Genomic DNA, 25,737 nt, shown 5'->3' on the forward strand with positions numbered 1-25,737 from the left:
GATACGCTAGTGTCAATTTAGAGAGGCAGGGTGGCTAGGTGGCATAGTGGATAAAGCACCGGCCCAGGAGTCAGGAGTACCTGGGTTCAGATCCGGTCTCAGACACTTAATAATGACCTAGCTGTGTGGCTTTGGGCAAGCCACTTAACCCCATTTGCTTTGCAAAACAAAAAAAACAAAAAAAAAACAGCCTAAAAAATTAAAAAAAAATTTAGAGAGGAAAGATTTTTGAGGGCTAGAATCATCAGGGAAGGTTTCAAGAAGGATCAGACCTTTGAAGACTATCGACCAGTAAATCAATATTTACTAAAAATGCTGACTAGGTACTAGACCCTGCTAGGGTCTAGATAAAAATGAATCATTTCCTATCCCAAGGAGCTGTTGGGTGAAACAAAATGAACTGAATAGATATAAAGTAATTTAGGAAGGGATGGCACTAGAAGTTGCAAGAATCAGGCTAGACTTCTTGTAGGAGATAATGCTTAAGGAGAATCATTAAAGAGGGATTCTGTGAGCTATAGGTGAAATAGGATTTTAGGATTTGATTAGGTCAAGAAGTATAAATATGAGCAAGACAGAGATGAGGGAATAAGTGTGATTAACTCCTAGAATGATAAGCAAGTTGGCTTAAATGGTAGTATATGTGTTGGACAGTAATGAGAAACAAGATTGGTTATTGACAAATTTTGGAGGCAATTGAAAACCAGACAGGGAAATTTAGACTTCCTGCAATAGCTAGTGGAGAGCTTTGAAGATTTTGGGGCAGAGAAAAGTCATAAGTCAAGAAATATGCAGTCAGAATTAGAAGAAGGTGGGTTTGGAGTCAAGGAAGCTGGCCAGGATAATGTACTCCAGACTTCAAGTAACAAAGGCCTGTTTGATAACCTTGGAATAGTAGGTAATGGATGTTGTCTCTCTCCCTTTCAGGAGATAGGGGAAGAGGGTAACATGTTAAGCCTTACATCTTAGTTGTAGTCATGTCTGCTTTCATGGAAACTAGAGAACCATCTCCTTGGGGAATAGGACCTAGCAGCTGAGTTTTCAATCAGTTTGCAAAGAGTTACAGAATGCTGCAAAGATTCAAGGGCTTCAGTGGTAGTAAACCTTTTACAGCAGTGGGGAAAACAGGAAAAAATTAGATTAAGAACCCTGAGTTGAAGAAGAAGAGTTTCTGTAAAAGGGGAAAAATCAGGAGAGGAGAGATGGGGGAAAGCTATAAGACAAACTACTAGCTTCCTTTTTAATCTTTGATTGGCATTTGCCAGCACTGTGGCATAACTTTATAACATTTGTTGCCAATTATGGTATCAGTTTCACTGAATGCTTTCTTAGGTGGTTTGCCCCCTCTGGCCCTGAAGGACAATGCCTTCCATCTATGGTTTGTTCAGAAGGGAAGAGAGCTGACAAAGGCCCTTCTCCCATTTCTGCATTGAATTTCAAACTTCAGTAAACTCTTCTTCCTATAAGCTCAAGGGTTTTAGGGAAATGGAAAAGTTTCTCCTTGTTTAGATATGTTGGGGACTCTTGTTTTAGTGGATGCTCAGAACACCCTGGGATTTTTCAAATGTTTTAGAGTCTAAATTGTGACAGATCTTTAAACTGTGCTACAATTTTAATGCTAGTGTTTTCATTTCAGGTTCAAGCTGAAGAGAAGCTATTAGAAAAGAATCTAGTAAACTGTGAAAAAGAAAATAAAAGACTACAAGAAAAATGTGTTTTATACAAAGGGGACCTGGAATCCATGAAAAATAAGCTAAGGTATGCTGTGAGCCTCCTATGAGCAAAGAGGTTCTGTTGAGATGAAAGCAAAATAAAACAAAACACAGACGTTTTCAGACATTAAGAGTGTACTTAATTTATTAAGAATGGTAATTTCCCAACTACTTTTGTAAGCTTAAATAAAAAATTTCCAGGAATATAGATTAAATAAAAATGATATAATTTATTGGCATAGGTTAATATATGTTAAAAATTTAGGATATTCTTTATTATATATTCAGAAAAAAATAGCAAGTATTTTTGGACTTATACTTTAACTTTCTCGGTATAGAGATGAACAGTTTTATTGAAGCAGTGTCAATTGACCAGTGAATAATAAAGACTCTAGTTTAAAAAGGCCAAGGTCAGGGCAGCTAGGTGGCGCAGTGGATAGACCACCAGCCCCGTAGTTAGGAGTACCTGAGTTCAAATCTGACCTCAGACACTTAATAATTAGTAACCTAGCTGTGTGGCCTTGGGCAAGCCACTTAACCCCATTGCCTTGCCAAAAAAAAAAAAAGGCCAAAGGTCTCCCAATACATCTGGGGCTATCTCCACTCATCCTGTTCTATCTCTTGCTCTTGGACCCACAAAAGATCACCTTCCTGTTGTCTTTGGTCCTTTTCTAAAACAAATGACAAAGCAGTATTTCTGTATTTATTTCTGATTTAAAAACAAACCCTCCTAAGAACATCCAAATAAGGAATTTGGTCTCTATAACAGTTTTTCCTCTCTAACCCCACCTATCAAAAAGCTTGTAAAAAATAGAATATTCATGCAGATTGGCTAGTGAAAGTTTGAAATTTTAGTGATTTATTTCATGTATTTAGCATACTTTAAACACAATGTCTACATTTTTATTACAAATACCTGTATGCTTTGAACTTGTTTTATTTACTTTCACACGCTAACTTATTGTGTTGATTCACACTATTTTGCTTATCTTTGTATTAATTTTTTACTTACAAGATTGGTATAATAATTTGAAGTAAAAATAATTTGCTACTTGATAAATGATTAACATCTTATTTAATCTAATTTAAGGAATGAATCAATAAACACATGAAACATGCTTTCTTAAAAATTTTATATGATTAATATGGAAATATATTTAACATCCATGTATAGCCTATAATAGATTACTTTATGTCTATGGGGAGAGAAGGGAAAGAGGGAGAAAAATTTGGAACTTTTAAAACCATATCAAAAAAAAAAGATTGTTGAGAACTTTCTTTACATGTAGTTGGAAAAATAAATAAATTCATTTAAAAAAAGTCAAAACATTTTATACTGTTCCTAGAAGACAAGGGAAAAGCAGTTCATTATGTGGCTTTTCAATTTTAGCTACTAATGCTCATTTTAACTTAAGAATCAGATTTCTCTATTCCTTATAAATTAGAGAGTTTAAACTCTTGTCCCCTCTTAGAGTCAAGATCAATTGAACATTATCTGCTTTAGAAAGTATTTTATGATTGATAACAGTATTCTGTCATTCTCTTTCCTGTTCTTTTAATTCTTAACCTAGGAAATTAAGGTATATCCTATGTTGGAAGAAATGTATTGCAGTCAGCTTTCTTGGCCTGCACTTTAAAATAAGAACAAAAAGATCATTAAAATAATAAAAGATGTTAAATTATTCTAATTATATGATTTTATTTGAAAATGCTTTTTATCATTTTAAGAAGTTAAAGATGGTTTTTAAAATGACCATTGAAGAAATATTCCGGTTTTTTAATTTTTTTCTTCATAGGCAATTAAAGGATGAAAATAATGATGGAAAAGAAAGAATAAGGAATATGGTTTTGAAAAACTCTGAGATCATGACCCAACTCTCTGAGTCTAAACAGAACATCCTAAAGTTAGAGAGTGAATTAGAGGACAAAGAAGAAATTCTTAGAGAAAAGCTTGCTCTAGTAAATGAAAACAGAGAATTAAAAGTTCTTATTACAAAGCAGAATGAACGTCTGAGTTTATGTCAGAAAGAAATAGAAGATTCAAGACAAGAGCTAAGCAGTTTGGAAATGATTATTTCCCAGTTGCCAGTAAGTATATTTGAAAATATAACATATCACCACTTAGTTCTTTGTATAAAAGAAAATTCTCCTTTGGTACTTTGCCAGAAGCTATCATATTGTGGTTGCTTTGCTTGGTTGATTTCATTCTGTTGATTCTCTTTCCTTCCTGTCTTATGTCTCGTACTCTTCTCTTACTCCCTTAACTTTTTCTGGAACCAAGTGCCTGCTTTCCATTCACTCTTCTATCACAAAGTAAGTGCTATATCTTATTTTTCATGTCATCAGTGTCATTTGTTTCATTATACCTATCTTCTCATTTTGAGGTTAAATGGAGAGGAGGAGGAATAGATGTGTAGTTAAGAGGCTACAAATGAATAGTGGTTTGTGATTATTTCTTCCACTTCTTGATGGTCTCAGAAAAGTCACTTAGCTAATTGCTTGCTCTATAAAGTACAGAGGTCCAATGAACTTGTTTTTTAAACATTTGAAATTGAATTTCAATATTATTTGTTTCACTTATAATCCTACATATTGCATGCATTTTAAAGTATTACTTTGGTGGGGGGGGTCTGTAAACTACCTGATTGCCAAAGTTTATGACAAAGAAAAGGCAAAGAATCACTAGATAAAGAATCACAGAATTTTAGAGGTGGAAGGGGTCAGGTCCTAGAGGTAATGACTTCATTATTACAATAAAGGCTCAGGTAGTCTTTATTTGGTATAATTGATAGCATACCTGAATATTCTGGCATGTGCCAGTCATTCCACTTACCTTGGAAGCTGAGGCTGATGGACCTCTCAACCAGGGTAGTCTGAGTTGCAGTGGGTGTGGATAACTGTGAGTCAGTACTAAGTCCATCATGAATATGGTGTGACCTGGATAAGACATGGGGCAAGTCAGGTCTTCCATGCCCATCAGCATGGCATTAACATTTAGTATCTCTGGCACTTCTCACTTTGAAAGGATAGGGAAATCCAGTCTTTAAAAAGGAAAGAAAGAGTCAAAAGAATAAGGGGTCCTGGCCCTGCCACCTACTAACTTTGTCACCTTAGACAAGTCATTTAACCTCTTTGACTCTTTCAAGTGTCCTTAGTAATAATAAATGTTGGTTGATTGTCTACTCAACTGTTTCCTTATTTATAAAATGTGAAGTTAAATTCCTGAAATTATTGTATAAGAAAGCTCTTTATGAGCTATAGATGACTATATATAACATTATTACTATTAAAAGTACAGGGTAAGCTAAATGATATATATTTCCAAACCTGAAATGCTGATTCTTCATATTTTATTAGATCCCTATCACAGAGTCTGTAAGGAATTCTTGGAACTTCTACTTAAAGCCCCTATTCGCTCTAACAAGTGGTTAGCAGCCTCCCTGGAACAGCTCCAGCAACCAGGAATTCATAGCTTCATAACTAACTCTTCTTGTTAAGTAGCTCTCTCTTGAGTTGAATCAAAATTTGTCTCCCTTTAATTTCTGGCCATTGATCTAAATTCTGTCCTTTGGTACCAGAGTAAATATAATCCTTCTTCTTATGTTACAGTCCTTTATTTGAAGACTGTAATCTTCAAGAAGTCTCAGGTCTTCTTTTCTTCAAGACAAATATTTTTAGCTCCTTTAGATTAATATCACATAATTTAATAATATTTTACTATCTTGTTAAGACCTCTTTGGACTGATCACTTTCTGTAGTAAGTTGTATATCTGACTCTAAACATAATACTCCAAAAGTGGTCTCATCAGGGCAGAGTACAAGAGACTATAAACTCCTATTTTATGGATGCAGTAGTTTTATTCATGGAACCAACTATCATAATAAAATTTTTGAGTGCCATCAGATTGAATTTCTTATCCTCAGTCCCCAAGTTCTTTTTCAAATGAATTGTTGTATAGCTACAACTCTCATTCTGATCTTTAAGGGTATTCTTTTTTGAGAGAAACACATGTATACATACATATATAATATGTAAACTTAACCATGGTTTTTTTAAATTTGCAGGTTAATAGAGACATGTTTAATTCTAAAACATGTGTCTCGAAGCATCAAGCAGAAAAATTCTCATCTAAAGAAGATCTCTGCGAATCTTGCTGTGAACTAAATAAATCAGTGATCTCAAACCTCAGGTATAATGTTTAAGATCCTGGAATGATAGCAAACAATAAAGTGTCTTCTATTATTTGTAGTTATATAATATTTTCTATAAGAATACTTTTTCTCAAACCCTTTATATTCCTTTCTTTTATTGCCAGGATTAAGCTTGCAATGAAAGAGGCAGAAATTAATACACTTCAAACAAATCTAACTGCCATTCAGTTTTCTGGTCATTTTTTGGATGATGATGAGATTAAGGAAGGTGGCCAATTAAGTGGCTTAGAAACAGAACCTGTAAAATTGAGTGGAAATCAAGCAAGTATGCAAGATTAAAATTTATCTATAATAAGACCTATAATTTGAGATTGTTCCTTTGGGAAAGCAATTCTATATTATGATCTGTTGTTTTTTGAATTTAGTTATTGACTAATGGATAACAAAATCTTTTTATTTTTCATTTTCTTCAAATAGATAATATAAGGCATAATTTCATTACTTTCTTTCACTGTTATCCAAAGATCTTTTTTGTACATTATAACCCCACAGCTATGATTTGGTTCACTCTCCAAGTTTGGCCTCTCTTAGTCACTGTAAGAGGTCTATGGTAAAATCTTGGGTATCTGAATGCAAAAAAAAAAAATCTTGAATTTTCTGAAATGAATCTGGATCCAGAAGCAGCCACTAAAAGCTACTTAAAAAGAATAAACCCTTTATGGTTGTAACAAAGCATACCTTGGTCATCGCCAACAAACACTGAGGTATAAAGAAGGAAAGGCCTAATGCCCCAGACTGACAATTATCCTGGTGTGAGGGCCAGCCTTTTCACAAGAAGGTTGGGAGCCTAGGGTGCAGCCCAGCTGGACATTGTGGGGGGCCAGCAGAATATGGGGTCAGACCTTTCTTTAGTGACTACTCTGCACCAGGCCCTGGGAATACAAAAGCCTCCCCCGGCTAATGGGGACAGACATGCTCTGAACAGGATAAATTGGAGACAATCTCAGAGAGAGGGGTAGGTTATCAGGAAAGCTTCCATGGAAGATGGGATTTTCATTCACACTTAAAGGAAGTCCAGAGGCAGAGATGAGAGAGAGTTGCAGGCATAGAGAACTTAAGGCTAGTGTTTTATGTCAGGAACAGCCCAGAAGAATGTGAGGGCCAGGGTGAATAAGGCACAAGAGCCTGTAAGGTGGGAAAGGGACTGAATGGTAAAGAGTGCTGTGTGGGTGTGGGTGTGGGTGTGATCTGGTCAGATCTGAACTCTAGGGCAATTAAAGGGAGGATGATTGGAAGGGAGAGAGATTGTGGCAGGCCGATGTACCACAAACTATTGCAGTGTCCGGTGATGAGGTCTCCATTACCACACCAGGTTGTGGCGGTACCAGAGGAGACAAGTGGGTGAACACAGGAAGGTGGTTGAACACAAGTGGGTGAACACTGATAGGTCTTGGCAGCAGATTAGATTTGGGGAGGTGAGACAAAGGAGGGAGTCAAGGATTACACCACCTAAATTGTGAGTGCATGGACCAGGAGGATGGTGGTACCTTGATAGTAATAGGGAAGTTTGTAAAGGGGAGAGGGATTGGAAAGCCTAAGATGTCTACAAGACATTCAGTTTGAGAAGTCTAATAGGCAATTGAAGTCTAGATCTAGAAGTTAAGAGAGAAGTTAGAGCTGGACTAACTTCTGAGAACTGAAGTAGATTTAACACTCACCAACATAGAAATGGGAATTGAAACCAGGAGAGCTAATGAGATCACCAGGTGAAATAGCATAGTGGGAGAAGAGAAAGAGAGTCAGGATAGAGCTCTGTGGGACAGAGGCCTAAATGAAGATTCAGCAAAGGAGACTGAGAAGGGGTCAGACAGGAAAGAGGAGAACCAGGAGAGATGGTATCATGATAACTTAGAGAAGAGAGTATCAAGGAAAAGGTGACTGGCAGTGTCAGTCTGCTAAGGTTAAGAAAGATGAAGATTTTTTTTTTTAAAGATCATTAGGTTTGGCAAATAAGAGATCATTGGTAACTTTGGAAAGAAGAATTTCAGTTCAATAATAACACTGAGAACTAGATTTTGAGAGTTGAAAAAGATAGCAGAAAGAAAATGGAGATATTACATATCCATGACCTCCTCAAGGAGGTTATAGCTAGTGAGGATGGGTGAATCAAGTGATGAACTTTGGAGGTACACATAGGCATGTTTGTAGGCAGAAAGTAGTGTTCAGCAGGAGAAGCAACATGAAGTTGTTGATAGAAAACTGGCCTCAGAATTCCAAACCACTGGGTTCAAATCTCATATTGATAAAATCTGACTATGAACCAAACTTAAGGAAGTCACTTAATCTTTTTAAAATTTTTTTGATTTATTTTTACCAACTATATGGAAAGAAAATTTTCAACATTTGTTTTTTTATAAAGCTTTCTTCCTCCCACCATTCCCTCCCCAACCCTAGGATATAAAATAATCTGGGTTATACATGTACAGTCATGTTACACATATTTCCATATTAGTCATGCTGAGAAAGAAGAATCAGAACACAAAGGGGAAAAAGCACAGAAGAAAAAATAAAGCAAATAAAAAAAGTGAAAATAGTATGCTTTGATCTGCATTCAGATTCAATACTCTGGGTGTGTATGGCTTTTCTAAGGCAGGTTTTTTAGAATTGTCTTTGTTCACTTTAATGCTTTGAAGAACTAAATCTGTAATAGTTGATTATTTCAGTGTCGCTGTTAAAATGTGCAATGTTCTCCTGGTTCTTCTCACTTCATTCAGTTAAGTCTTTCCAGACTTTTCTGAAATCTGCCTGCTCATGATTTTTTATAGAGCAATAATATTCCATTAGATCCATATACCATTCCCCAATTGATGGGCCTTCCCTCAATTTCCAATTTTGTACCTCCACAAAAGAACTGCAGTGAGTATACTAGTGGGTTTTTTGTTTTGTTTTGTTTTAGTGACCTCTTTGGGATACAGTATACAGGGTTTATTTGTCTTCTGGACTTAGTTCCACATTGCTCTTCAGAATGGTTGGATCATTCCACCAACAGCACATTAGTGTCCCGATTTTCCCACATCCCTTCCAATATTGATCATTTTTCTTTTTTGTCATTTTAATCATTATGGTAGGTATGAGGTGTAGTACCTCTAAGTTGTTTTAGTTTGTATTTTGCTAATCAATAGTGACTTAGAGCATTTTTTGTATGAGTATAGTAGATAGTTTTAATTTCTTCATCTGAAAATTGCCTGTTCATATCTTTTGACTTTTATCAGTTGAATAAGGGGAAGTCATTTAATCTTCACTTAATCTCTTAGTTATCCAAGGAACTCTCTAAAGCAATATGTTGGAAAGAAGGTATTTTGGGTAGAGGAGAGTTCACCACATTGATAAAATCACTGATCTAAAGGAAAAAAATAACAGGTATTCTTGACTACCCAGAAGAGAACCAGTGATGAAGGGACAATACAACAGTTTTACAACTTGAGAGATCTTAGACATACTCACTTGAACATTAGTTTTATAGTCCTTGATGGTAGAAGAGATCTTTAGTGAGGAGGGAAAAAGGTATTTGAAAGTGAAGGGGGGTGGCTAGGTGGCACAGTGGATAAAGCACTGGAGTCAGGAGTACCTGGGTTCAAATCCGGTCTCAGACACTTAATAATTACCTAGCTGTGTGGCTTTGGGCAAGCCACTTAACCCCATTTGCCTTGCAAAAAAAAAAAGAAAGAAAAGAAAGTGAAGCCAACAGTCTCATATGGCAACTCTCAGAAGGCAAACCTACAGTGTAGTTTTACAGTCTTAGGGTGTATGGGGTGTTCAGGGAGCACTAGTATCTTTGGTGTGAGGATTTGCCTAGCACTTTCAGATCTACTCATCCACTTTTGGTGGATGAGATCTCACCTGGGGCTCCAAGAAGCAGTAATATACACTGCAGTCACATTCTAGTAAAAGTCTGGGTAGTTGGCTAAATCAGGTTAGGGGTAACTGACAGAGCTTGAACCTGTGAGTGAGTTAGGGGAATGTCTACCCTAAGCATATGAAGACTTCCCTCAGTCAGATGGGCAGATTAGAACAAGTCCAGTGACCATGAAGGCGACTGAAGCAGCTCTGTCAAACACCTGGAGTTTGGTCAAACATTGAAGATGTTAAGGTCATCTACAGCATTCTTAGCCATCTGGACTTTGATGACTCTGAAAGAGAGAGTGAGACTGATGAATTAGTGCAACTCTTGTTTCATTTAAATACAGTTCATACCGAAGTCAAGACTTTACCCCATTATATCATTTGTCCTCTTCAAAGATGGACAAACAGTAGCAGAACCTTGTACAGCATTTGTGTCTTCAATATCTAAATGAAATTTGCTATTCATTATGATGATCTTGAGAAAACCAAAGAAGTTATATTTAATTCAGTATATCCTTATTAAGAGGATATGTATGAGTACAATTTATATTTTTTAAAAGTCTCCTTAACTCCTTTCATTTTTGGATAAAATAACTATCTGGAATAACTCCTGAAATTTTTCTTCATACAGAATAGGCATAAGTTTCATAACAGATTCTGCCTTTTTTCCAGTTCTTAAGCTTATGTAGAAATTGTTTTGTGACATTTGTCTGAACTATTTGCCTAAGACTTTATATTTTATGCAGTACAATTTTAATATTAAACAGTAAATATAAATTACATTTTTGGTGTTGTAGCAGATCATATCCAATGCCAAAAGTTACATACTGTGAGCAAAAATTTTGAGAGAGAAAAGCAAAGACTTGCTGCTGGCATGGAAGAGTTACATGCTAAATTGGCAAAAACAGAAGCTGAGAATTCTGAATTAAAGACTGACATGGCTTACAGGACTAGTCAATTTCAAGCAATACAAGAAGAATTGTTAGAAAAAGTTACCAAATCTAGTAAAATGGAATCTGAAGTAAGTGAATTTCATTAGTAAACTTAACTTGATATAGAATAAATATGGACGAGATGTGTCTTATAATAATCATATTTAAAATGAAGTATCAATGACTTCCACTTGATTTTGTTTGAAACAATAGAAGCAGTAACTTATAAATAGATCCTTACCCTATTTTTAATATGTTGTATTTATTTAAACATTTAAAAATGCTTTTCTCCAAGCAAAGGAGAGAAGTATGTGGTAGAGATTGAATCTTTAAACATTCTTTATATAAAGGGAAAATAATAAGCTATTGGGGGCAGTTTCCTCTTTCCACTGAGACAAGAACCTACTGCTTTTCCTTTGGTTTGTTCTGCTTAGCAGTTGGTTGGTATGGTGACTAGAGTCTTAGGGTTGGAGTTGGGAAGATCTAACTTCAAATACATTCTCAGGCTCTCATTAGCCATTTAAATCCTGGACAGATTACTTAACTCCTGTTAGCTTCAGTTTTCTCATCTGTAAAATGGGAATATTAACAATGACCTCCCAGGATCATTGTGAGATCAAATGTAACAGTATTTGTCAAGTGATTTTCATAGTAGGTGTTTAATATATACTTGTTTCCTTCTTTGCTTCCTCTAAAATGGGACTCCATATGGAAGCCCTGCCTGGGTTAGAGTAGCTAGTTTCAGCTCTCTTACTGGTACAGAGGCAAAGTTCTATGGAGAAAGGTTGTGGAGCATAATAAAGGTGACTTACATTCAACTTAAGCAATCATATCCCCAGAACATTTCAGGCATTGAGATAAAAAACTTTTCGAGTTGATTTAAAGTCTTAGGAATATGGTTTAGATTACTTTTATTTTTTCTTATTCTGTGATTATTTCAAATTCCCAGATCTGCTATTCTTTAGTTACTAATTCTAAAATGATTACATAGAATCCAAAATTATTTGCAAAAAGTACTTAGTCACCATAAATATTTGTCCACTGCACATTTGCTTAACTTACTTATAGTTCATGGATCTTCCTTTAATCTGTAAAGAACTTTAGAGATGTAGTACAATCCATTTATTTTCATTAGAGAGAGGAATTGTAGCCCAGAGATGAGAGGATTTACAAATTACTTTAATCTAGGTTTCCTAGACTCAGGATTTTTCTGACACTACATTCAGATATTACATTGGGAATATGTGTGACAATACTGATGAGGGAAAAGACCTTTAAATTTTAGAGTAAGAATTGACTGTCATTTTCTAGAAAAATAAATTTTATTTTCTACTTACCAACTGCACTCATAAAGTACATATTTTTTTTAGATGACAAAGAAATGTTCTCAGATTCTTACACTAGAGAAACAGTTGGAAGAAAAAACAATTGCTTATTCTTCTGTTGCTGCAAAAAATTTTGAACTGGAACAGGAGCTTATGGTAAAATCTTTTAACTGAGAATACTTCTCTTTGTTCTTATACTTTGTAACAGGATTTTTTAAGTGTTAGCACTGTTATTGAAGTTACTATAGTTGTGATCACAAATTCTACTACATGCTTTGGATCCTTTTTTTTTCTTTTACTCACTTTTTGACATTATAACATTCATTATTTTGGTAAGATTTTGAGATCCAATAGAAGCAAAAAGTGAAATAGAAATTAAAAGAATCCACCAATCAACTCTTGAAAGAGATCCTATGGACAAATTTTAGAATTCCTAAATCAAGGAGAAAATATAGCAGTCAGAAAGAAACGATTTGATTATCGTGGTATTACAGTCATAATTACACAGCAAACTTCTACATTAAGGGCTCATAGGGCTTGGAATATGATATTCTGGAAGACAAGAGTTTGTAATATAACTGAGAATCAACTCTCCAGCAAAATTGAACATCCTCTTTTAGGGAAAAGATGAATAATCAATGAAATAGGGGACTTTCAAACTCAGGTGAAACATAGAGGGGGTAGATGAGGACTAATTATGAGGAATCTAATGTTGTTGAACTGCTTGGGAAGATGATTCTGATCACTCATCTGAACCTTCTCATTTATTAGGGCAGTTTAAAGTAGTATATATAGACAAGGTACAGAAGGGAGCTGAATATGAAGGTAATAAGATATTAAAAAGATGAAGTTAATGGGAGAAGAAAGGAATGTACTGGGTGAAAGGGAAAGGAGAGGTAGAATGGGGTAAGTTGTTTCACATAAAAGAGGCAAAAAAAAAGCTTTTACATAGCGTGGAAGAGGAGGGGGGAAGATTATGGGGAGTGAATGAGCCTTATTCTCATCAGAAGTGACTTAGAGAGAGAATAACAGACTCAACTGGGTATCTTACCCTAGAGGAAAATAGGAGAGGAAAGGGAGAAAGAAAGTGGGGTGGGGGGAGTAGATAATAGGAGAGAAGATTGTGAAAGAGGGGTAGTGAGGAGGGACACTTTTGAGCAGGGACAAGGTGAAAGGAGAGAGAGAATAGAATGAATGGGGATGGGGAGGAATAGGATGGAGGGAAATAAACCCAGCAATAGCAACTGTGGGAGAAAACATGTTGAAGCAATTTCTGTGATGGACTTATAAAGAATACTATCCATTCCAAAGTCAGAGTTGATGGTATCTGAATACAGACTGAAGTATATTTTTTTCCTCTTTTTTTCCTTGATGTTCTCTTCCTTTTTTTGGGGGGGGGGTTATTTTATGTTTACAACATGACTATTGTAACAGTGTTTTTTATGACTATACATTTTAAGCTTACACCAAGTAACTTACTTTCTCAATGTGGGGACTGGGATGGGAGGAAGGGAAAGAATTTGGAACTCAAGGTTTTGGAAGTAATTGTTGAAACTTGCTTTTTGCATGTAGCCGGGGGAAAAATTTAAAAATTAATTAATTAAAAAAAAGATTTTGAGTCCCACATCTTTTTCCCTCCCTCCCCTTGCTTCACTTTCCCCTTGACAGCAGGTAATCTGATATGTTAGACATGTCTTACTATGTTAAACATAATTGTCATGTTGTGAAAGAAGAATCAGAACAAAGGGGTGAAAAAACCATGGGGGGGACATAAAACAAAACAAATTTTGAAAATTGAAAATAGTTAGCTTTGGTCTGCATTCGGACTCTTTCTTTGGATGTGAATTATATTTTCCACCCTAAGTTCTTTAGAATTATCTTTGATCATTCTATTGCTAAGATGAACTAAGTCTCATAATTGTTCATCACACTATATAGCTGTTAATCTATACAATTTTCTTCTGGTTTTGCTCAGTTCATTCAACATCAGTTCATTTAAATCTTTCCAAACTTTTCTGAAGTCTGCCCACTATGATTTCTCATAGAACAATATTATTCCCTCACATTCATATACCACAATTTGTTCAGCCATTCCCCTATTGATGGGCATCCCCTAAATTTCCAAATCTTTGCCACTACAAAAAAGAGCTGCTATAAATATTTTTATGATGTGATTCTTTCCTCCCTTTTTATGATCTCTTTGAGATACAGACATAGTAGTGGTATAACTGGATCAAAGGGTAAGCACAGTTTTATTGCCCTTTGGGCTTAGTACTAAAATGCTCTCCATAATTATTGGATCAGTTTACAACTCCACCAATAGTACATTTTACTTTTTCAGTTTTAACCAAATAATTGGGCAGTCTATTATCTTCATATTTTCATGTTTTATTCCTTTGTAATTGTTGTAGCAGCTTTGTGCTGTGTTGTGTTCAGCTCAGTTTTAGATTTTTTTTATAATTTTTTATTTGTAATATTTTATTCAATTTTTATAATTTTATCTCCCATTTAAAAAATTAATAACTTTAAAATAATTCATTAAGACAATTTCAGAGGAATTAAATATTATTCTTTAGGTATAAATACTAACAAAAATCCCTTAGTTATTATTCTATAAATTTTCACATTGATTACATATTTAACATGCAATAGATAAAAAATTAAAAATAATTTCTTTAAAAGTATTATTGTATTTTCTAGGAAAAGAATGAAAAGATAAACAATTTGGAATCAAATATAAATTCAGAACATGAGAAAATGACTTTAGCCTTTGAGAAGGCAAAGAAAATTCATTATGATCAACACAAAGAAATGGAACATCAGATTGAACTAGTAAGAATTTATTGCATTAAAAATATACTTTCCATTTACTTTTAATCTTTCAAAATAATTTTAATAATTTCAAATTAAAGCTATTCATCCAACTTTCCATGTGCTTTATTACATAACACCATTTGGATGAAAATCAGGTTAAAGAAATGAGAGTAACAGGATCCTTAAGATACTTTGTTTAAAAGGAAAGGGGAAAGTGAGGTAGAATGTTGGTTCAGGTGTAGAGCTCAAGGGAACAGAATAGTCATTAGCTGTTTCAAAGTAGACTATCAGGGCGGCTAGGTGGCGTATGGATAAAGCACCGACCCTGGGGTCAGGAGTTACCTGGGTTCAAATCCGGTCTCAGACACTTAATAATTACCTAGCTGTGTGGCCGTTTGCCTTGCAAAAAACCTAAAAAGAAAAAAAAAGAAATTTCATCAGACTTCAGACTAAAATAAATGTCAAGATAATAGATACTAAAAGGAAGCTAGACTCAGATTAAATTCAACAAAGTAGACTATCTATCATGGCTAAAAGAGAAACCTAAAAGGGATATCATTGTAATTTTAGATAACATGTTTCAATCTTGTCAAAAGGAATGAAAAACAGCCTAGAAAATTTTTATGGTAAGTATTAGAATTAAAACTGTCAGGTGCCCTTCCTCTGTGCAGTCTTGGAAAGTATGAATTTTAGGTACATTTGTGTAGAAAATATGGTTTGGATCAGGACTCGTTTTCTTTTGATCTGCCTTGAAGCTATTCCAAAGGGTTTAAATGTTGTTTTGGAATGGCCCCCATATTGAAGCTTATAGAACAAGGCTCGATCAATTTTATTTAGATGCCATTCTCCAAATTTATTAGGCGGGTACATTCTTTAAGTTTTCCAGGAAGGAAAGTCAAAAGATAACATAAAATATTGGTTCCTTAACTTGTTATCACAGGATATTGGTTGTCAGCATTATTAAAGCTGGGTCACCACAGAACTATAGAATAATCTCAAAGGATTCAATTCACTCAAAGACTCAGAGAGCTATTCAGTTCTGGAACCTAGGCATTTCCTCATCTAATCACTCATGTCTAAAGAAGGCTTCATTGTTACCTGCATGGAATAACACTCCACTGGACTATTCAGTGGACTTATTTTCAGACCATTATGTTAGTAGTAGTTGCTTAGTTTAGAAAGTGAACTTTTTTATTTTTATTTTTTTAGGTTTTTGAAGGCAAATGGGGTTAAGTGGCTTGCCCAAGGCCACACAGCTAGATAATTGTTAAGTGTCTGAGGCAAAATTTGAACTCGGGTACTCCTGACTCCAGGGCTGTTGCTCTATCCACTGCACCACCTAGCCACTCCGAAAGTGAACTTTTGTACAGGTATCTTTTGGGTGCCAACCTTCAGGGAGAGGTCAGCTAAAACAATTCTTGACTCCAAAAACAATGGAGAAAATTGTGCATTAATTTAGTCAATAAAGGATATTATACCACTTAATTACATGTGCAGTAAATCTTTCTATGACCATAGATAGAGAATAGAAACCACACCCATGATTTCACTGATTTAACACAGAATTGTCAAGCATCATCATCATCATCACCCTTATCACTAACATTTATATAGTGCTTACTTTGTGCTTGGTATGTTGCCAAGCACTTTATAATTATTGTTTTATTTGATCCTTATTGAAGGGGACTGATCTGTATAAAAGGATCCCTTCAGATCTTATTTTAACTTACATTTTAAAATGTAATATTATTTATGTTTTATTGTACTTTGTTAAATATTTCTCAATTTTTTTATTCTGGTTCAGATTAAATAGTCAAACCTCATATAAACTTAGTGTTAAAATGCAGCATTATTTGTTTTTATTATATTTTGTTAAATATTTCCCAATTAATATTTAACCTAGGGAATATTGTGGGACTTTAAGGATTTGTAAGATTTTGACAGGCAGAAATGAGGAAATGCCATTCAAAGCTCTGATATAGGAAAGCATGGTATATATATATATATATATATATATATATATATATATATATATATATATATATATGCACACACACACACATACTGGTAATAGTAATCTAGTGTTACTAGAATTATGGATGGGGTATGTGATCATGTGGAATAAAGTTATGACAGATAGGTTGGTGTTTCATTGTAGAAGAGTAATGCCAAGCTAAGAAATTCTCAATTTATAACCTCAACACAGTATGCTTTTACTAATGAAATACTCATATTGATCAATTCATTTTGGACACTTTGCTCACTTTTCAATTCAACAAACATTTTGTATCTACTCTATGTGAGGCATCATGATAGACTTAATGGCAACAGATTAAAGTGACCTCTCCAAGGATGAATCGTTAGTTACTAACTTGGAGGGAAAACTGAGACAAAACACAGTTGGCAGCAGTGGGGCAGACAAGGAGTGGACTGTCCTCAGAGTTGGTGTACAGCAGCTCATTTACTCACTTAGGTCAGAATACTTAGAAACATTAAGATTGGTTTGATGAAAATGATGGGGAAATTTAGAAGTTACTAAATGAAAACCAAAAATTCCCCAGAGTTTATTATTAGCAGGATAGTTCTTTCATTTCTTAAGGCAATATTTTGGGACGGCTAGGTGGTGCAGTGGATAGAGCACCGGCCCTGGAGTCAGGAGTACCTGAGTTCAAATCTGGACTCAGACATTTAATAATTACCTAGCTGTGTGGCCTTGGGCAAGCCACTTAACCCCATTTGCCTTGCAAAAAAAAAAAGAGAGAGAAGGCAATATTTTAACTCCATTAAAAGTAAAGTGCAGACAAAGCTTAGAGAGATAACAAAATTCCTGGCTTAGTAAGAAGGCAGATGAGATTGTTTTACACTGATAATAACAATCCAAAGTGCTTTTGCGATGTTCTGAAAGCTATTCATTGGTCAAAGACCTATGGTACATCTCAGATACTGAGTGCTGATGCAGTTACATTGATTAGTGATGAGGACATGCTCCTGGAGAAGTGGGAGGAACACTTCCATGATATTCTTAACAAATCATCATCAACCAATGCTGAAACCACTGGCTATATATCTTAGGTTGAAGTCAATCCCTCCCTCCCAAACTTCCAATTGAAGAAGAGATTTTGAATGACATTAAGCTCCTTTTCTATGGCAAAGCATATGATGCTGATTCTATTCTTGTAGAGATTTGCAAGGCAGAGGGTCCATTGCTCATATAAAAGCTGATAGAATGATCAGTGCTCCTTATTAGAATAAAAAAAGGAAATAGGAAAACAATCAAAACCAACTTTACACTGACTAGGATCCTACTAACCCTATCTCTTCTCCAGGGTCAACTTTGCTCTTCTTATAATTTCTTAGCATTTTGTTGTTGGGTTTTTTTTCATTATTTTGTAAGAATAAATGAAAGGGTAAAGATAATCAATCATTAGTAACATGAAAATTTTGTTGCAAAGATCTGACGAATCCTTTGCTTCTTTTGAGAGCCCCCTGAGCTTTGGTTATTTATGCTCATCCCCATAAGGAATCATGATGTTCTGGTATTTATATGAAGTCATCACAAACACATTTCTGTGAATTATAGGGTTAGATAGGCTTTAGGGACATTCTCCAAATCATCAAACATTTATATAAAATATGTTCTCTGGGAGGTAACATCATCCAACTTTCCAATAGAAATAGAATTTGCTTACTTTTATAGTTTTCTTTCGAGTTTTTTTCCAAATCCACTAAACTTCCGAAATAATTTATTATTTATTATGCATGTTTTTATAGTGTGACAATGGGATACATAAAAAGGAGGGAAAGTATTTCTTAAGCTCCTACTGCAACAGGTGTCAGACCTTGTCCAAATAAGTACTTTTTTTAAAAGATTTTATTTAGAGTTTTACAATTTTTCCCCTAATCTTACTTCCCTCCCCACCCCCCACAGAAGGCAATTTATCAGTCTTTACATTGTTTCCATGGTATACATTGATCCAAATTGAATGTGATGAGAGAGAAATCATATCCTTAAGGAAGAAACATAAAGTATAAGAGATAGCATGATCAGGCAATGAGATAACAGGTTTTTTCCCCTAAATTAAAGGTAGTAGTCCTTGGTCTTTGTTCAAACTCTGCAGTTCTTTCTCTAGATACAGATGGTATTCTCCATTGTAGACAGCCCCAAATTGTCCCTGATTGTTGCACTGATGTAATGAGTGAGTCCATCAAGGTTGATAATCATCCCCATGTTGCTGTTAGGGTGTACAGTGTTTTTCTGGTTCTGCTCATCTCATTCAGCATCAGTTCATGCAAATCCCTCCAGGCTTCTCTGAAATCCCATCCTTCCTGGTTTCTAATAGAACAATAGTGTTCCATGACATACATATACCACAGTTTGCTAAGCCATTCCTTAATTGAAAGACATTTACTTGATTTCCAATTCTTTGCCACCACAAACAGGGCTGCTATGAATATTTTTGTACAAGTGATTTTTTACCCCTTTTCATCATCTCTTCAGTGTATAGACCCAATTAGTGGCATTGCTGGATCAAAGGGTATACACATTTTTGTTGCCCTTTGGGCGTAGTTCCAAATTGCTTTCCAGAAAGGTTGGATGAGTTCAAGCCTCCACCAGCAATGTAATAGTGTCCCAGATTTCCCACAACCTTCCAACGATGATCATTATCCTTTCTGGTCCTATTGGCCAGTCTGGGAGGTGTGAGGTGCTACCTCTGAGTTGCTTTAAGCAAATAAGTACTTTACAAATAGTATCTCACTTGAGTCTCAGCAGCCCTGAGAGGTGGGTGCAATTATTATTGCCATTTTAGGTAAGAAAACTGAGGCCAACAGAGGTTAAATGACTTAACTAGGCTCACACAGAGAGTAAATATCTGATGCTGAGTTTGAACTTGGATCTCTCTGTAAGCCCAGTGCTTTATCCACACTGTACCACCTAGTTGCCCAAATAGCTTAATCTCTTTTAGTCTTGTTTGAACTATATGATCTCTGATACCCCTTTCCAACTTTAAATTTTATGATCAAATACATCATAGAATATGCATTTATTGATTATATATGTATACTTCCCTGTTTCTTGAGTATATATTTTCTCTTAAATTCTGCTGCTGATAGGTTCTTTGTTATAGAAGGGTATATTTCCTTGATATGTAATTGCTTTAAATATGTTGAAGTCCTGAAAAAAAGTTCATGTGTAAATCAATTATGTTTTTATGTACAGTTTCAAATTCAGCTTGAAAAGAAAGACCAACAATTTAAAGAACAGGAAAAGACTGTGTCCATTTTGCAACAAGATATTTTATATAAACAACATCATCTTGAATCACTGGATAGACTATTGCTGGAAAAAAAGGGGGTAAAATCATTTTCTAAGATATTATTTAAGTAAAGTTTTTCAATTATCATTTACTATTATATGGTTATAATTCCTAGTCAGACATTTCCTCGTTTATAGAATACTTATATGCATGTTTACATATTATTGGGCTATTTCTTTGCATTTACAGGAGTTGGAGAAGCAGAATACTAAAAAAGATGAATCTTTGAAAATGCTACAGGACCAAGTAGCTGAAGAAGCAATCAAAGTTAGTACATTGTCATTTAAGAAGTTATTTCTTTTGTTTTGCTAGAGGAGTTTTTCAGAAATTTATTTTTCCAAATAAATTTAAGAAAAGTTCCTTTGTATAAAAAAGGAATAAATAAATTATATTCTACAAATTCAGGCTTACTTATTATTGAATATATATTCATTTTAAGTACCGTTTCCTCATTGTGTATTGTGAACAGTTCTTGATTATTCAGTAGTTAATGATCTAGTTTATAAATCATTAAAACTTCATTTATTTGGGGCAGCTAGGTGGCACAGTGGATAGAGCATTGGCCCTGGAGTCAGGAGTACCTGAATTCAAATCCAGCCTCAGGCACTTAATAATTACCTAGCTGTGTGGCCTTGGGCAAGCCACTTAACCCCATTGCCTTGCAAAAACCTTAAAAAAAAAAGGGGGGGGGGGGCTAAGAGTAGAAATGAATAGAGATGGAAATCAAAGCCAACTAACATGAAGATTTCATATTAGATGTGAATTCAGTTATCATAATCTGTTTCTCTTTGCTTTTGTTGCTAACATTTTTTAGAAATAGCATGAGCAAAGTGGAGAGTGTTTTGGTTTACATAATTAGAAAAACTCAGTTCAAGTCTTATTTCTAACATATACTTGCTTTGTAACCTTGAGCAAACCTCACCTTTTAGTTTCCCAGACAATTCAGTAAAACTCTTAAGTTGCCGAGCTAGTGTTGATCAGCATTGGTAGAGAGGATTCACATTAGACATTTTTTAATACCAATGAAATTATCTGATTTTAAAAGGTTTTATAGTAAAAGAGGATTAAATGTGTCATTACATTTCATTTTTCTGTCTTATTTGGTTTAAAAAGTATAAATCAAATTAACATCTAAAATGTAATTTCTTACATAACATTCATTCTCTATTTTTTCTAGATAGCCTTTTGTGAATACGTTTGAATGGTAATTTTTGGACTTAATATTTATCTCTGTCCTTTACTTAAATGTTATCTAGGGGCAGCTAGGTAGCACAGTGGATAGAGCACCGGCCCTGGAGTCAGGAGTACCTGAGTTCAAATCCAGCCTCAGACACTTAATAATTACCTACCTGTGTGGCCTTGGGCAAGCCACTTAACCCCATTGCCCTAAATAAAAAAAAAATGTTATCTAAATTTCTTGCTTAATGTGTTTGTTCCCTGTCCACTTACATAAACATATGTAGAATTGAAAAGAATATTATTTGATTTAAAGAACGAAGTGAATGTATGACATAATATTTCTGATAAAATATCTATATTGTTATTGCATGTGAACTTTTTATTATATTCTTGTTTGGAAAGTGATTTCCATTAGTAAAATATAGATAGAATTTTCAGGGAATCCTCAGAGGCAAATGTGAAATTTTAAATACCAATATTGGTAATATAAGTTATTTCTACTTATTTAATGCCCAAATAGCATATTACTAAGGGTAGAAGGGGAGAGAAAAATAAAGAAAAGAACCTAAAAACATAAGTCTTTATGAATTCAGTTTGTGGACTAAGTAGTATAAAGCATAATGAGTAATTCTTTTTATTATCATGAAGTATAAAGCATGTTAGCATAAGGAATGCATAAGCATCAGGAAGAGTTGGTGAACTAAAGGAGTTATAGGGTATAGGGTAGAGTTACATGGGTGAATGCCAGCAGTCGTCTCAGGTTGTTCCATTTTCAATCCTCCAACAAGCCGTCAGTCTTGCCTCACATAAGCCAGTCACTGTGCTAGGCAAAAACCAGTCCCTGCCCTTAAGAAGCTCTCGTTCTAATGGGGGAGGCAACATGTGAATAGCTATGTGCAATTAAGACACAGACACAATAAATTAGAGATAATAGCTAGATAGAAGGCATTTGCATTTCCGACCACTAAGTGGCACAGTGGCTATAAGGCCCCAGGAGACAGGAAGATCTGAGTTCAAATGTGACCTTAGACACTTAACTAGTTATATGACCCTAGGCAAGTCATTTAAACCTCCTTTCCTCAGTTTTTTTTTAATCCGTAAAATGAGCTGTAGAAGGAAATATTTAGTACATTAGTATGTTTGCCAAGAAAACTCCAAATGGGATTACAAAGACACAACTAAAAAGGATTAAAAAAACGATACTGATGACAACTAATTTGCATTAAGGGAGGATCTAAAAAGACTTCTTTCAGAAAACAGGATTTTTAAACTGGTACAAGAAGAAAATCAGTGAAGCAGAGGTGAAAGGGAGAGACTTCTAGGCATAGGAGCCAACAAATTCCTAGAAACAGGAGCGAGTTTATCTAGTGTTAGGAAGAGGAAAGAAGGTTGAATGGTGGGAGTAAGGGTGACATGAGTCAGACTTGTACTTTAGAAATATTTGACAGTGTGACAGCTGAGTGGCCTATGAATATACCTATATCTCCCCCATTTTTCTCCCTTGGGGGAATATATCTTATTTTTTCCCAATTACATATAATTTATTATCTTCACTTTAAAGTTCTAGATTCTCTCTCCTTCCCTGAAAATAGTAAGCAATTTGATGTTATTCATGTGAAATCCTGCAAAAATATTTCTATATTAGTCATGTTATAAAAGAAAACATAGCACTGTCATTTAAACACACACACACACATATACACACACATATACATACACAAAATGTATGCTGCAATCTGCATTCAGGCTCCCATTGGTTCTTTTTCTGGAGATGGATAGCATTTTTCATCATGAGACCTTTGAAATTATCTTGGATCATTGTACTCTGGTAGAATAGCTAGATTATTTATTGTATAATATTGCTGTTACAGTGTACAATGATCTCCTGGTTCTGCTCATTCCATTTTGCATTAGTCCATTTAAATCTTTGTAAATTTTTCTGAAATCATTATGCTCATTTTTAGCACAATGATATTCCATTATAATAATAATATACCTTAACTTGTTTAACTATTCCCCAATTTTTGGACATTCCCTCATTTTCCAATTCTTTGCTACCATAAAAAAAGAACTGCCAAAAATATTTTTATACAAATAGGTTTTTGTCCCCTTTTATTTTTTAAAATCTCTTTGCTGGTATCCTTAATAGTAATAGGGAAACTGGAAGAAAGTTTTGAGGAAAAAATAATGTTTGTTTTTAGACAAGTTGAGTTTAAGATGCCCATTGGTCATCTAGTTTAATATGTCTTAAGAGGTAATTGGAGAAACATGACTAAAACTAAGCAGAGAGACTAGGGCTAAGTAGAGTGGTCTGGGAATCAACTGCATGAAGATACTACTTAATCCATGGGAACTAATGAGATCAGCAAATCAGAGAGTAGGAAAGTGAAAAAAAATAGGAAACCCTGAATTCAACCCAGGGGGTACATGACCTGGAGGAAGAACCAGCAAAAGGAGCAGGAGAGGCAATGGTTGGACAGACAGAAAACCTCAGAGAGGAGAAAGTATCCAAAATGAAAAGATGATCAATAGTGGCACATACTGCAGAGAGGTTCAAAGGGATTAGGATTGGGGCAGCTAGGTAGTGCAGTGGATAGAGCACCAGCCCTGGAGTCAGAAGGACCTGAGTTCAAATTCGGCTTCAGACACTTAATAATTACCTAACTGTGTGACTGTGGGCAAGTCACTTAACCCTTGAAAAAAACTAAAAAAGAAAAAAAAAGAATCAAGATTGAGAGATTTAAGAGATCATTTTTAACTTTTCAGAAGACAGTTTTTGTTAATTGACAAGGCTGGAAGCCAGTTATAGAATAAAAGGAAAGAAGTGGAGGCTGATTATAGACTACTTTCTCAAGCAATTTAGCCACAATGAAGAGAACTATATGAAGATAGCTAGTGCGATGATTGGATAAAATGGGACTTTTTTAAGGATAAAGAGACATGAACACGTTTGTTGGCAGTAGGGAAGGAGTCAATAAAAAGGGCAGCTGAAGATTGATACTAAATGATAGGGAAAGGATGTGAGCTAAAGGATGAGACTAAAGGATGGAGAAATTAGAAGTGGATGGGACCAAGGATGCATGCTGAGCAGTTTGCCTTGAAAATGAGAAGAGCCACTTCATCATCTGAGCCTGGAGTAAAGGAAAAGAGCAGAGGAAGTTGTCTGATATCAGTTGGGGGGAAGTATGAGACAAAGCTCTGGGCAGGGAGGAGAGAGAGAGAGAGCACAAGGGGAGAGATTACATCACACTTAGGCAAAAGAGACACAGAAGTAAAGTGATAAATTTGTTTTTCCCATTGTTGACACTGACCACTTCCATTTGTCATGTTTTCCGGTGCCTTATACTGTGCCAGGTACAGAGAAAACAAAGACAAAAATGTTCTTAGGAAGCACAAATCTGTCTAAAAGCCTGTACTGGATAGTCACAGGAGATGTTTAAGTTAGATGTCATAATTTATTCTGTCCCCTCCAAATCTTTTTTTTTTAATTTTCATCCATTTGTATATTCGTATTTATTTCCAAGTTACAAAGTTTCCCTTCACCCTCCCTTCCCACCCTCCTCCCCTCAATTGGGAGCTGTCAGGTTACCATTTTACATACATATTCACAAATTGGTAATTTTTGTCAAGAGGAATTAGGATTAAGGGAAAGAGATACTTAAGAGATAATTTTTATAAAGTGTTCATCAGATTCTGTAAGGGTGTTTTTTTTTCCTGTGTGTTTTGTTTTGTTTTGTTTTTCTTCCTCTGGTGATGATATAGTCCAAAATCTGTGAAATACATTTATCCTAGCTCTCTGGCCTGCCAAGAGGGGTTGCTTCCATCAAGGTTGTTCATCTCATAAGGTTGTTGATGTGTAAATTGTTTTCTTGGCTCTACTCCCTTTGCTCAGCATCAGATCCCATGCCATTCCATGCTTCTCTAGAGTCCAACCACTTATTGTTTCTTATAGAACAATAATATTCCATAGTATTCATGTAACGTATCTTGTTTAGCCATTCCCCAATTGATGGGCATCTCCTCAATTTCCAATTTTTCTGCCATTACAAAAAGAGCTGCTGTGAAATTTTTTCCCTTTTCTTAAGTTTCTTCTGGATATTTTCCTAGAATTGGGTTTGGGCATAGTTCCATATTGCTCTCTAGAAAGGCTGGATCCATTCACAACTTCACAATACATCAATGTTCCAATCCTCCCACAACCTCTCCAACATTGATCATCTTCCCTTTTTTCTCATCCGGACTAGTCTAATAGGTGTGAGATGACCCCTCACTGTTGTTTTAATTTGCATTTCTCTAATCAATAGTGATTTGGAGCATTTTTTCCATATGCTTATATATTGCTTTAATTTCTTCATTTGTAAACTGTTCATATCCTTTGACTATCAAGTGGGGAATGACTTGTGAC

General features: G+C 35.1%; 1 protein-coding gene across 14 annotated transcripts in view; it reads left to right on the top strand.

Moving 5' to 3' along the window:
• CCDC18 (coiled-coil domain containing 18) overlaps positions 1-25,737 on the top strand; it is a 120,330-nt gene that overhangs the window by 30,220 nt on the left and 64,373 nt on the right. For 11 of the 14 annotated variants that reach the window (XM_074188178.1, XM_074188170.1, XM_074188171.1 and 8 more), the window contains 9 exons: positions 1,637-1,758; positions 3,509-3,800; positions 5,778-5,902; positions 6,029-6,189; positions 10,565-10,788; positions 12,070-12,180; positions 14,725-14,856; positions 20,057-20,191; positions 20,343-20,420. In XM_074188178.1, the coding sequence (XP_074044279.1) occupies positions 1,637-1,758; positions 3,509-3,800; positions 5,778-5,902; positions 6,029-6,189; positions 10,565-10,788; positions 12,070-12,180; positions 14,725-14,856; positions 20,057-20,191; positions 20,343-20,420 (1,380 nt within the window). The remainder of the gene's footprint in view (positions 1-1,636; positions 1,759-3,508; positions 3,801-5,777; positions 5,903-6,028; positions 6,190-10,564; positions 10,789-12,069; positions 12,181-14,724; positions 14,857-20,056; positions 20,192-20,342; positions 20,421-25,737) is intronic. The other 3 variants (XM_074188172.1, XM_074188176.1, XM_074188175.1) reach the window with 3 other exon arrangements.

This window comes from Macrotis lagotis, chromosome 5 (assembly GCF_037893015.1).
Source record: "Macrotis lagotis isolate mMagLag1 chromosome 5, bilby.v1.9.chrom.fasta, whole genome shotgun sequence".
Taxonomy (NCBI): Eukaryota; Metazoa; Chordata; class Mammalia; order Peramelemorphia; family Peramelidae; genus Macrotis; species Macrotis lagotis.